Source organism: Hippocampus zosterae, chromosome 4, assembly GCF_025434085.1.
Source record: "Hippocampus zosterae strain Florida chromosome 4, ASM2543408v3, whole genome shotgun sequence".
In the NCBI taxonomy this organism is placed as follows: domain Eukaryota; kingdom Metazoa; phylum Chordata; class Actinopteri; order Syngnathiformes; family Syngnathidae; genus Hippocampus; species Hippocampus zosterae.
This window is the reverse complement of record NC_067454.1, coordinates 27,449,014-27,463,184: the sequence shown is the minus strand read 5'-3', so window position 1 is coordinate 27,463,184 and position 14,171 is coordinate 27,449,014. Positions and strand designations below refer to the sequence as shown.

Below are 14,171 nucleotides of genomic sequence, written 5' to 3'. Positions count from 1 at the left end.
TAAATGGCTGCCATGGGCACCATTTTTAAAATTCATGATGGCTCTATATCTAAGGCTTTTTGTGACGTCATTACCTATAAGTGTAGCAAATTTCATCTTGTTTATCTGCTGCACTATATGGAGTTTTATGGAACTACAGTATTGATTTGTAAATCGCCTGTAGATTATACTGTATGCTTATTATTTCATGACGACTGGTAATCTTAAAATCTCTGTCTCCTACAGGGAAGATGGTTGATGGGTGGTCCGCTTACCCAGCAGCCACTGCCCTCCTGTCCAGCAAACTTTTGTTTGTCAACGAATATTCAGCTGCGCGCTGTCAGTTGTGGAAGGAGAACGGCCTGTTTGCCTATGCGTGGATAAACTGATCATACATTGGCGTTCACTGACGTGCAAAGACAAAAATTGTTCAGCTGTCTTTTGCTTGGCCGTGCTTCAAAAATTGTTGAAAAGGGAATATATTCTGTATGAGTTGCTTGTAAGTATATCACAATTTATTAAAAAAAACAAAAAACATTATTACATTTTAACAGCAGCCTGTCTTTGTTGAATTGTATGACACATTTTTAAACATGTTGCGAAAATTATAAAATATTTCACATTTCTTGAAGTCAGGCTTACCTTTCAACCGAAACTTTCTGCCTAAGACACAAGTAAGAAAATGTCCTTTGTCGTGTATTCGTGTGTGTAGACACACACACACACACACACACAACACACAACACACAGTTTGCATTTTCTCCCCATGCCTGCATGGAGTTTCTCCGGGGACTCCGTATTCCTCTCCCACATTCCAAGATCATGCATGGCAGGATAATGGAACTCTAAATCAGGGGGGGGCACCCTATTTTGACGGAAGATATACTTTTCAAGCAACCAACCTCCTGCGATCGACCCGTTACACGTACACACACGCTCACACAAGCGAGCGCAACCATGCACTCCCTCAATTTCTCTGTGTTTTTAATATATGTCATTCTTTCTGTTCAATTACTTTTAAAGCAGTGCACCTGTCAAGAATCTTTTTTGCACCACGGACCGGTTTTACATACACTATATTACATATTTAATGGACCGGTGGAGAAACAAATAGTTTAATATACACCGTGAATGTTTTTGTCGTAATGTCGATCTTGGCATTATTTCTCTTTGACGAACTGGTCCAATCTTGGGATATTATTTTTTTTCCTTGAAAAAAATTCTAAATGCTTGTCTTTTAATGGCCAATGTGCAAAAGCATTTTCAATGGCTTCATTTCCTCGTTTGTGAGCCACTTGCAGCATTACATAACAATCAATAAACCTTCAGTCATACTAATGATTTTGTTTCTTCAATACAGCTTTTTTTTTTCTTTTGCAAGTCGGACGCTCTTCTTGTGCCACATTAGTTGGCCTGTTTCCCTTTTCGAAGGAGCTCCCCAAACAAGTTTTTTGCTGGCTTTTGTCTCAGCTCATGACCACTGGCCAAACATTCAGAGTCCCAAACGATCGGCCCAAAAGTGATAGTGGAAGGATATCCACACAATAGATCATAGATTTCAATATCCACACAGGAGGAGTGACAGATTTGAACAGTAAACATTTTTGCAGAGTCAGTGCCATGCAAGAAATTCAACTGACAACAGCTCAACTTTCTATTCCACTTGTTCTGTTAAGGCTTGGGCTGGTCGTTCTTCAGTCATAGGTCACGCAAGAGTAAGGCAACATTCAAAGCAACGTTCAAAGCTCCACTGAGTGGGAAATAAACCCACTCTGCCTGCACCCAAATCGAACAAATGAGCCATTACGCCATCATTGACCCAAATGAGAATACCGGTAGTTTGTGAAATTGATTTGTTCGGGAAATTTTGATCGACAAGAAAGCCTATTGGTGGCAGATGTGTTGCTTCATTCATCCTCTTTGAAGCAATATGTTTAGGGAATATTCTCCTGTGTTTAATATTGGATATATTATTGTGGATAAAGCTTTTTTTGAAAAACGTTTCTAATAATTAAGAGCCAAAATCATTTGGGTTTTTTTTTCACTATATTGCCAACATGAAAATCCATCCATCCATTTTCTGATCCGCTTATCCTCACAAGGGTCGCGGGGCGTGCTGGAGCCTATCCCAGCAGTAAGCGGGGGACACCCTGAACCGGTTGTCTTTATTGTTAGTATCACTAAGTCTTAGTGATACTAAGACCTCTGGGACACTTGTTGTTTTTTATCTCAGGCAATTGTGTTTTTTCTTTACATTTGCTGAGATGCTTTTGTGGACACGCCGCATGCTACTGCATATTTGGTGAATTGCTGATAGACCACTGGGAATTTTTAATTTCCCAACTTTCGACATATCCTATGATGTAACCAGTTTGTATTCAAGAGGGGTTTTGACATCAGATTGATGTTTAAATTGTTTCAGTGTTTACACTTATGACGAAAAAAATGAAGGCTTAGTGCTGATGTGGAAATTATACAATCATAGGTTTATTTTTATTTTTGTATTTACACATATGCATTTTTCCACAGTTTTCCCCCTCACGATTGCAAACAGATCACCGTCTTATTGGGAGGGTAATTGTCCCTAGGTATGAATGTGAGTGTGTCAGAGATTTTCTCGGACAAAGTTAAAGAAACGACTCGGCACACAGGAAAATTGTCTTCAATATCGGCGGAAGCGGACCTCTGAGAGCAAACGACGGTTGTTGCTCCGCGATCACACTCAAAGTCCCGTCTCCGCGAGTTCCACATTTTATTGTAACATATGCAAAATACAAGAAAAACACTGCCCCCAATATTTGCATGCCGCACCCCCGGTCGGGCACCTCAGTAGTGATTGGTTACCTGTTTTTCAACCTCGAACCACCAGTACATTGCTAACTACCGGTAAGCTAAAAGCTATGATGGCCAGTCCCTCCCACCCCCTCCAGCCCGCCCTGACAGCACTTGGTAGCTCCTTCAGCCAGAGACTGTTACACCCGCGCTGCAAGAAGGAGAGATACCGACGCTCGTTCCTACCGACTGCTGTCAGGCTGATGAATAAAAAATAACAATCATAATAATAATAATAATTAAATGATGTGAAGGTAAATTGTAAATAGTACTGCGATTTATCCATTTGTGTTCATATTGTATTTAATTGAAAGATGTTTGTTGTTGTTTTTTTTTTCTTTTCTTCTTTCTACATACATTCTTGCTGCTGGAGGCTGTAAATTTCCCCATTGTGGGACAAATAAAGGATATCTTATCTTATCTTTCTGGCTGGTCTACATCGAATTAGCATGCTGTAGACTTTGCGGATGGTCAATGTCGTCTGGGCGCGACGGGTGTTCTCAACTCGTCTTTTGTTGCTCAACCGCTGTTCCCGGATTATTCATTCCCCTTTTGTGACCGAGTTTCGCCTTCTCCCCTGTGGTCGCCCACCTGTATTGACGTGCTAATTGTGGGCTTCAACAGCCCGCCGGCCAAATGGCCGGCGCCTTTGTGTGTAGGCATTTGGGGGTGCCAGGTATGCACCCAAACGCTTCGATGCGCCCAAATAAATGAAACTTTAAACATGATACATTTTTGCTCATAGATTCTTCTAACAGAGTGTCAATGGCTATTCATCTATGTGTGCCCTGGGATTGGCTGGCCATCAGTTCAGGGTGTCCCCCGCCTACTGCCCGAAGACAGCTGGCATAGGCTCCAGCCCGCCCATGACCCTTGTGAGGCAAAGCAGATTAGAAAATGCATGGTTGGATGTATCAGAGCACTGGAGCCGCAATCCAACCCTGCACTTTTGCACTGTGAGTCGACCACCTGGCCACCGCTAAGAAAATCATTCACAATTATATTTTAGGATATCAAATAAAATGCTGTAGGAACTCATCTTGGGCTACACAGATGTCTAGCAGGGCTACAGCCTACCTCCCAACTCCCAACACTTTCATGCCAACCGTCCCAGCTCCGTTGTAGCACACATATCTCTGAAGTCGTCATTCACCATGCGTTTATGGACAGAATGTGACACATGCCACAGACACATCGCCAGTTATTTATTATTTATATACAGGATTGTTACAAAGTCCTAATTATGTTTACATACAACATATTCAGAATAATTATTGCAAAAATATGTCCCCTTCAAAAAAATGCCACTGCATAACACGCACGGCTCTTTGCACGACTTCTTAACCTTGTTTATTGGCTATGGACATTTGCACTTGCCTGTGAATAGACACTGTTGGATATGTTTTGAATTATATTTGCAAAAACAAGTATGTTGAAATGTGTGTTATAAAGCTGTTATAAAGCCAAATAAAATAATTTGTGACTATTTGGTGTTTTTTTTTCCCAATTGGTAACATAAATTTAATTTAATTTATGCTAGTCCACAATATCCATCCATGTTTCCGATACTCTGATCCTCACAAGGGTCAGTTGCCAGTCAATCGCGGACCATATTCTGTACATTTTACTTTGTATTAGCACAGGGGTGAGCAAACTTTTTGGCTCGGGGGCCACATTGACTTTTAAAATTTGACAGAAGGGCCTGGTCAGCACGAGCTATGGTACATTTTTGTTGACAGTCCATATCAAACATCAACAAAAGAACAAAAGCATGAAAGTACTGCATTAATATACTTTTTTTTAATGACGACAGTGCTGTTGATTACCTATTTTAGCCTGTGCATTTCTGCAGATGGGTTGTGATCAGACCAGTAGAAGTTGAGCGATACAGAGGTCCTAAGTGGTCGAAAGTTCTTTCCACATACATTCTTGCTGCTGGAGGCTGTAAATTTCCCCAATGTGGGACGAATAAAGGATATCTTATTATTATTATTAAAAGATCCCGCCCCCCCTCCCCGTGTTCTGCAACTTCAAGTCAATGCGCCACCTGGTGGTGAAATGCCTGTAATTACAAATCCAATTGAAATGAATGCAATCATTCACATCGAACCTTAATTGTGGACCAACCTTCGGCGGGCCGGATTAAAAAGACCAACGGGCCGTAGTTTGCCCACCTCTGTATTAGCAGGTCATTGATAAATGTTAATCCAGTGTTTGAAAACCTTGGCCACCTGGTGTCAGTATAATACTGCCATATGGCTACACTGTACATTGAGACAGCCTCAACTCCACAGTAAGCTACAGTAATATTCGTCGCTTTGCACAAAGGATAAAATGTACATGTCACAGGATTGTTATACTGACTCTCTATATTTGGAGGTCCACTGTTTGTGTTCAAATATCTGTTGTTGAAAAGGTTATAACTTCACAACAACATTAGCCGATATCATGAGTTGCCCATTATGTGTTAGTATTAAGCTATGTTAGTTTTATATATACCGTGCATATATATATATATATAATTTAAAAACAATCCTCGTCTCACCCCTCGGGTGGTGTCCGTCCCTCATTCAGCTCGGCCATTGAGGCCCAGATATACCACACCAGACAAGACCCAAGGTGTAGGTTGTGCAAAGAGGCACCTGAGATGATCCAACACATAACTGCAGGGTGTAAGATGCTGGCAGGGAAAGCCTACATGGAACGCTATAACCAGGTGGCCGGCATAGTCTCCCGAAACATCTGTGCGGAGTATGGACCGGAAACCCCAAGGTCAAAATGGGAAACACCTACGAAGGTGGTGGAGAATGACAGAGCGAAGATCCTGTGGGACTTCCAGATCCATACTGACAAGATGGTAATGGCGAACCAACCAGATATCGTGATCATAGATAAAGGGCAGAGGAAAGCCGTTGTAGTGGATGTAGCGGTCCCAAGTGATGGAAACATCAGAAAGAAGGAACACGAGAAACCCGAGAAATACCAAGGGCTCAGAGAGGAGCTGGAGAGAGCCTGGAAGGTAAAGGTGTCAGTCGTGCCTGTGGTGGTCGGAGCACTCGGGGCAGTGACCTCCAAACTAGATGAGTGGTTGCAACAGATTCCGGAAACAACATCGGACATCTCAGTCCAGAAATGTGCAGTGCTGGGAACAGCAAGGATACTGCGCAGAACCCTCAAGCTTCCTGGCCTCTGGTAGAGGAACCGAGCTGAGTGAAGGACGGACACCACCCGAGGGGGGGGGGGGGGGGTTGAGACGAGGAATTTTTATATATACATACAGTATATGTATATATTTATATTTTTATATATACATCTATATATATATTGCGCGTCGTTCCGCACGCGGTCTGTTCTTCCGTCTGTCCCTTTTCAAAACATACCTACTTCACTGCGCCGCTCAGGCAGTGGCTCACTACGATCGCGCGGGCATCTTAGCGAAAAAATGTTGTCTACCCACAAGCATTGCAATGAAATTGTTAGTTATTTAGTAGAGCTAAACATCTCTTTATTTTCGCGATAAGCAATGAAGATGAACAAAAAGTTGAAGCAAGCAACAACACTTTTGTGGGCCGAAGGCCCACCTTACCAGCCTTCCGCAGGAACTAGCTGATGAGCCGGCCGGAGGGCGGCGAACCAGCTAGTACAGTATATATATACAGTATATGTATATATTTATATATATATATATACAGTATACACACACACACAATCACACACACACGCACATACAGTATATATGCATGATAATATTCTGTCTTTCCAGAACCGCTGCATTCTTCCAGCGTTCAGGGATGGTGGTAGAAGAATTCAAGATCAGTCTGCAGAAAGCTGTCAAATGACATCTGGATTTCAAGCGCTATGCGGCCCATCCTGACTTGGTGCCACTCAGCGGCGCTGTTGTCAACACCTCCGCTACTTCTGCTGTTTTCCTAATGTGTGAGCTGCTTGTGTGGGTGTGAGAAATGCGCTGGAGCTATCTCTCGAAACCGATGGTTTGATGACGGCAGGCTATTGTTGTTCAGACACTCAGCCAGGTGCTTCGGGCTGCAGGCGCTCACCTCAACGAAGAATGAACAAAGAATACGGACTTGTGTTCCTGCACGGATAGCGCAGAATTCCAACCCAAGAAGACGGTAATTACTCGTTTTCTTCCCGTGTGTGTAGATCCAAATGTTGTTTTCCTACTATCGATAAATGAAAGGATGTGTTTCCATCGTTGTGGCTTGCATTGAATGCTGCAGGTTTGTTTACCACCCGAATGATTTTGTATTCGCCTCCAATGAATGAATCTTCGCGTCGTTTTATGCTACGACACCGGGTAAGCATGAAGGAGCAGGAATGGCAGACTGGGTGGTTATGAATATTTTAACTAAAACGATGAAGCTGCTGCTGGGCCTGCTGCTGATGCAGCAATATCAAACGTGTAAACTGTGTTACAGGACAGTACTGTCGCTCTTTTAACTGAAGATGGAAGCACTTACAATATCTTAAGCTTCTGGTCAGTGTTGTTTGTCCAAAAGGATGGAAAATCTTGTTTCAATTGCACACATGTGGAACCACCCCCCAAAAATAGGTAACTTAAGATAAAGTATACAGATTAGGTTTCAGACATTTAATACCCCAAATTATTAGGCAATAGGGTGCCTAAAGAGATAAAGCTTCCCACATCTCAATCTGCCTGGAGATTTCCACCAGATCTGTTTTTCCTCAAATCAATCAGAGCCTTGAGATGATGAGATACGGGTTGAAGCGGTGGTGTTCAGCAGTGTGTTGTAGTCCCCAAAATGTGATTAGTCTGCCCTGGTTTCAACAGACGGTAAACCCTCCACACCAGCCACACTAACTTCGTTTCATAGCACACATTAGTGTCTGTCAAAGTAATAAAAGTTAACTGACCAACATGGTTGGGAAGTTTACTTTGAAAAATGTATTCTGATGCAGTTACTAGTTCCCTATAGTTTGTAATCTAATCCAAGTACAGTACCATTATATTGAAGTAACATAACTTGATTACTTTTAATTACTTTTAAATTATGCAAATACCAAATATGTGAAAACAAAACAAAACGTCAACAACAACAAAAATCCATCCATTCATCTATTTTCCGAGCCACTTTATCCTCAGCAGGGTTTCAGGGGGTGCTGGAGGCTTATCTCAGCTGTCTTAGGGCAGTAGGAGGGGTACACCCTGAACTGGTTGCCAACAAATGGTAGTGCACACATAGATAAACAAACATTCACACTTACAATCACGCCTCGGGATAATTTAGAGTGTTCTATCAATCTGTCTTGTATTTTGGGGAAAATGTGGGAGGAAAACGAAAGACCCGGAGAAAACCCACACAGGCACAGGGCGAACTTCACACAGGAGGGCTGACGTGGGAATCGAATGATGCACCTCTACACTGTGAGGGGGATGTGCGAACAAAAATCTGTTTCATATATTTATTTGTCTGATCTTTTTTGTCTTATGGATTGTTCTGGAATTCAGGAGGAAACCTGAGCACCTGCAATTCAAATCGAAGCCCAGGAACTGTGAGGGAGACATGCTAACTAACCAATTGTTCAGACTAAGAACTGGTGGAAGTGGGTTTTCACCTGCCAGTGTAATCGTCACGAACTGGGTCAAATCTCACTGATGGATGCTCATTTCGCTGACTGAAGGGACCACACACACACAGCACGCTCTATTTTGATACCTGGTGCAATTTGAATGAAAAACGCAGTCTTTATTCTGCTCAATTCAAAAATGGCATTGACAGAGGAGTTCAGAACATGCTACAAAGTACAGTATTAGTAATGCTACCTACACTTTAAAATATTGCTTGGAAATAACAATGAACCCCTTAATCGTCCATTTTCACCTGGTCCATGAAGAAAAAATGTCTACGATGAAGATCTCTGGTCAAAATGAGTTTGATAATGTCAGCACTGATGCATTGTATTACTAATCCCAACCAGAATGGCTGAACGTCCTTTTTGATATTTCGGGATTATATAGAGGGGTATGACATGTAAAAAAATAAAAAGAAAATGAAAAAAAAGTTGCAAATCCAGATAACCCTCAAATAATAAAGGTCAGGGTAAAATGCATTGCAGAATTGGTCAGACTCACAGACAAACAAACCCAGTGGAAAATGATCAATGAAATTTACGGAAACGATTCATATGTCATACAAAAGGAAATAAAACATACATGAATTACTACAAAATTGCATGCAACTGTGTGTGTGAAACAAATGAAGCAAATCTGAGAGAACAAGACAGGAGGTAAGTGAACAATAAACAAAGCATCTGGGCTACAACAATGGATAAAGAACAAAGCAGAGAGAACAAAGTAAGTTTAAGTACATTTCCATGAAAACTAACACAAATGCATCTTAAGAGTCTTAAGAGTTTCTTTTTTTTTGTGATTGAGGCTCAGTTGCTCATGCAGGTCATCGCCGGTTTGAATCCTAGCTTTGACTGTCCATTGTCGAAGGGTCCTTGGGCAAGACACTGAACCCTAGTTTGCTCCCAGGGGGGTGCCTTGCATGGCAACAGCCGTCCATTGGTGGATGACTGTGCATGGGAATAGGTGAAGGTGAGGCTTTGTGACGTGCTTTGAGAACGATATCGTGTATCAAACGCTATTTAGGTGCACTTTACCAGTGATGTTTGGACGCTTGACGATGACATAATGAAGTAGCTCCCATTTGGCTCTTTGTCGGTGGAAAACCAAACACGTTCTTCGTAAGAACTTGTTAAGAACCACCTAAGCACGGCACTGGCCCTGGCACCAAACAAGCACCAAGTTGGTGGGTTTTTGTTGTTGTTGTTTTTTTTTTTTTGGGTGGAAAAAGATGTATGAGTCACGTCAGCTCTTTGTTCGGCATGCAGGGAAACCTTCTCTTTAGCACATCAACATGAAACAAAGCGTATTCTCCACGATGAGGGTGCAGATGTGGCTGTATTATTATTTATTTAATATTTTTTTTGGGGGGGAGGGGGGGGAACAGCAAAACTTGAAGTCTGAAGTGGCAAGGGATCACTGTATATACAGCCCAATTTGCTGGGAGGCAAACTGCAGAACGCCGGAGTGGACCACCATCTCACAGCATGGATCATAGATTACCTCACAAATCGGCCGCAGTACGTGAGATTGCAGAGCTGTGAGTCGGACCGGCTTCTCTGCAGCACTGGAGCGCCGCAGGGGACTGTTCTGGGTCCATTCCTGTTCATCCTCTACACCTCGGACTTCAGACATGACACTCCAAACTGCCACCTTCAGAAGTTCTCCGATGACTCTGCGATTGTTGGCCTCATTACAGAAGGGGATGATCGGGAGTACAGGGGACTGACAAAGGACTTTGTGGACTGGTGCCAGCAGAATCTCCTCCAGATCAACCCGAGGAAAACTAAGGAGTTGGTTGTGGATTTCTGCAGGAAAAAGTCCTCACCAGCACCGATGAACATCCAGGGTATGGACATAGAGAGGGTGACCTCCTACAAGTACCTTGGTGTTCTTCTCAACGACAAACTGGACTGGTCCACAAACACGGACACCCTGATTAGGAAAGGACAGAGCCGACTCTTCCTACTCAGGAAACTGAGGTCTTTTGGGGTTCAGGGGTCACTCCTTAAGACGTTCTATAACTCGGTGGTGGCCTTGGCCATCTATTATGGCATTGTCTGCTGGTCAGGCAGCATCTCAGCCCGGGACAGAAAGAGACTGGAGCGACCGGTCAGGAAGGCCAGTTCTGTCCTGGGTTGCTCCCTTGACACTCTGGAGGAGGTGGGCAACAGAAGGATGCTAACTAAGCTAAAAGCTATGATGGCCAGTCCCTCCCACCCCCTCCAGCCCGCCCTGACAGCACTTGGTAGCTCCTTCAGCCAGAGACTGTTACACCCGCGCTGCAAGAAGGAGAGATACCGACGCTCGTTCCTACCGACTGCTGTCAGGCTGATGAATAAAAAATAATCATAATAATAATAATAATTAAATGATGTGAAGGTAAATTGTAAATAGTACTGCGATTTATCCATTTGTGTTCATATTGTATTTAATTGAAAGATGTTTGTTGTTGTTTTTTTTCTCTTCTTCTTTCTACATACATTCTTGCTGCTGGAGGCCGTAAATTTCCCCATTGTGGGACAAATAAAGGATATCTTATCTTATTTATATTTTATCGACGCAGTATATGCATAACCTACTTAAGGAAGTGCAAAATGACAACAGAGTGGTACTTAAGAGTACTGTATACAGTATGTGGATGGAAAGAAAGCACACTGGCAAGAAAATGCACTTCCAAAGGCGCCTGAAGAAAAAAAACAGAGCAAACAAAACAGGAATATAATCAAGATAACACAAACTGAAAGACAGTGAGAAAAGACATTTCATTACATTTTTTTCACATCCTAAAAGTTCAGTCAGAGAACGTTTTATTGACTTATTTTTCATGTTTTTTGTTTGTTTGTTGTTGTTGTTTGTTTTTTTTATCAGTGCTCAAGCGAGTGTTTCATTGAAATCCAAGCGTTAATGTTGCGCCGCTGTCTTCTGCGCTCTCCCAAAGTGGGCCTCCCCCGTTGGTCGTTGAATTACTGCCAGAGTGCTGCTCTGAATTAGTGCACTGACCACATGCAGATGATAGTATATGCTTCAGAAGAAAGTTATAATTTTAAAGTTGGTGGAAAATTGGACGTTTGAAGTTACAGTATGTCATATACAATACAATACAATACAATACATGCTGATTTATATAATATACAGGACTATGTTCGGCTGGCTGTCTTTAATCTCGTTGCCCTGAATTTGTTCAATCTGGTACGGCCTTGCGATAAGGTCCTACAAATTTATGTCCTACAAACACGGACAGAATTGTTGTACATGAAAGAAAAAAAAGAATGACTAGAATGGCGAGCAGCTATAAAGGACATTCGCAGCCCTCGCCATGTTAAGATACTTCCACATAAAAAGTTGATTTTTTTCGAAAATGCCACCATCAAGCTCCAACATAAAGTATTTTCTTTGCCTGGTCTCATAAGGGAAAAAGTCGAATATGTTTTTGAGAATGTTTTGTGAATGTTTGGTCCCTTCTCAAAGTTTCCTCTTTTATCTTGAAATGGGATTTTGACTTTTTCCTTGCCCGGTTGGGAGTTTGGATCATGGCATGAAGGGGTGTGGAGTGACCACTAGAGCAGGGGTGTCAAACTCATTTCACACGGTGGGCCACGGTAGATGTCAAGAGGGCCGGAACATTAAAATGATACCATACTTTGCTATAAATAACCAAAATAATGTCTTTCCTTTGTTTTGGTATAAAAAAAACCACATGAACATTAGGAAAATGTTGAAATTTAATGAACCTATCTTTTTCAAAAACATTTCAGGAAGCACCTTACATTTCCTTCGACAAATGTGCAATTTACTTTTATCATTCACAAATATGCATTGCAACCGATCCCACTGATTGTACAAACTTTAACAAGTAATTGGTATTGAAAAATATAGTAATGCACTTTAAGATTAAACGAGATTTATCAAGAAAGGAAGTTTTAAACCATTTACACGTGCATATAAAATCTAAATGTAATCCCTGCCTTGTCACGTTCTGCCCGAAGCGATAACAGATCGCTCCGTGCAGAACAAGGAAGTAAAGGGTTGGATCCCCGGAAAGCAGACAACGAAAAAATCTTGTCAAACAAAAAGTGTCTTTAATGACAAAAAACAGGAAGAGCCCGACAGGGAAAAAACGGCAACAAAAAACGCTGATCAAATAAGGACCAGGAGTAACAAAGAAGGAAAAAACAACTGAAAACGCTCGCGGAAAACAAAACACGAGGAGGGCCTGAATTGGCGAAAATACGATAAGTACAAATCTTAGAGTCTAAACGCGAATCACAAGAGTATCGGCCGTAAGGCAAGAAGGCAACGAGTCAATAACAAATAGCGAAATAGAGCACGAGAGAATATGGCACGGCGTGGAATTCTCCGGCAGTGAATGAGCTGCCAGAGCCACTTTAAAAAGGCCTGATAATCACCCTGGAATTAAGAGCAGGTGTGCGGTAGGCAGAGGGAAAAAACCCGCCACCTGCTGGCAGGCACGGAACGTGACAGTACCCCCCCCTCAACGGACGCCTCCCGGCGGACCCCCGGTTTGGAAGGATGAGAGGTGTGGAAGTCGCGCAGAAGGGACGGATCAAGGATCCAGGAGCGAGGCACCCATTGCCGCTCCTCCGGCCCATAGCCCTCCCAATCGACCAGGTACTGGAAACCCCTGCCCCTGCGCCGAGAGTCCAGGATGGCACGCACTGTGTACACTGGACCACCCTCGACCACCTGCGGAGGTGGCGGCGGCGTGGGAGGAGGAGCCAAGTCACTGGAAGACACGGGTTTGAGTAGGGAGACGTGGAAGACGGGGTGAACCTTCATGGTGGGTGGCAGCCGGAGCCTGACTGCAGCTGGACTGATGACGGCCTCGACCTCGAATGGTCCAGTAAATCGGGGTCCCAGCTTCGCCGACGAGCCGGCCAGGCGAAGATCCCTCGTAGCCAGCCACACCCTTTGTCCCACCACATATGAGGGGGCCGGACGCCGACGACGATCTGCGATCTGCCGGTTCCGGGTCGCAGTGCGGGACAACGCAGCCCGGGCCTCTCTCCACATGTGATGGGCCCGCTTAAGATGGTGCTGAACGGAAGGGACCTCCACCTGCCCGTCCTGTGATGGGAACAGTGGCGGCTGGTAGCCGTAAGCGGTCATGAACGGTGATCGGCCGGTTGCGGAGGAGACGAGGGTGTTGTGTGCATACTCCACCCATGGTAAGTGGTCGACCCATGATGCGGGACGGTGGAGGCACACACAGCGGAGGGCCGCCCCCAGATCCTGGTTGGCGCGCTCCGCCTGTCCGTTGGACTGGGGGTGGTAGCCGGAGGTCAGGCTGGCAGTAGCTCCGAGGGACCGGCAGAACCGCTTCCAGACGCGAGACACAAACTGGGGCCCCCGATCCGACACAATGTCAGTTGGAATGCCGTGGAGACGGAAAACGTGTTTGACCAGGAGGTTGGCGGTCTCCAGCGCCGACGGTAACCTGGACAAGGGCACAAAATGAGCCGCTTTGGAGAAGCGGTCCACGATCGTGAGCACGACCGTACGACCCCGGGAGGAGGGAAGGCCCATAATGAAGTCCAGAGCGATATGGGACCAGGGGCGTGGCGGAATGGCCAACGGCTGGAGCAATCCCGCCGGAGGTTGATGGGAAGATTTGCCGCATGCGCAGGAGGTGCAGGCCTTGACGAACTCCGTCACGTCGCTCCGGAGCTCCGGCCACCAGAACCGCTGGGCGATGAGTTGCACCGTCCGGTTCACCCCCGGATGGCAT

At 44.2% G+C, this 14,171-nt stretch overlaps 1 protein-coding gene across 3 annotated transcripts in view; it reads left to right on the top strand.

Annotated features, from left to right (window-relative positions):
• Positions 1-14,171, top strand: part of si:ch211-71n6.4 (USP6 N-terminal-like protein) — a 55,689-nt gene that overhangs the window by 15,132 nt on the left and 26,386 nt on the right. For 2 of the 3 annotated variants that reach the window (XM_052063942.1, XM_052063941.1), the window contains exon 2: positions 6,575-6,944. Coding sequence is in view for 1 of the 3 variants with exons in the window: in XM_052063940.1 (XP_051919900.1) it covers positions 226-368 (143 nt within the window). In the remaining 2 variants the exon portion in view is untranslated. Of the gene's footprint in view, positions 1-225; positions 1,312-6,574; positions 6,945-14,171 lie in introns of those variants that run through there. The other variant, XM_052063940.1, reaches the window with a different exon arrangement.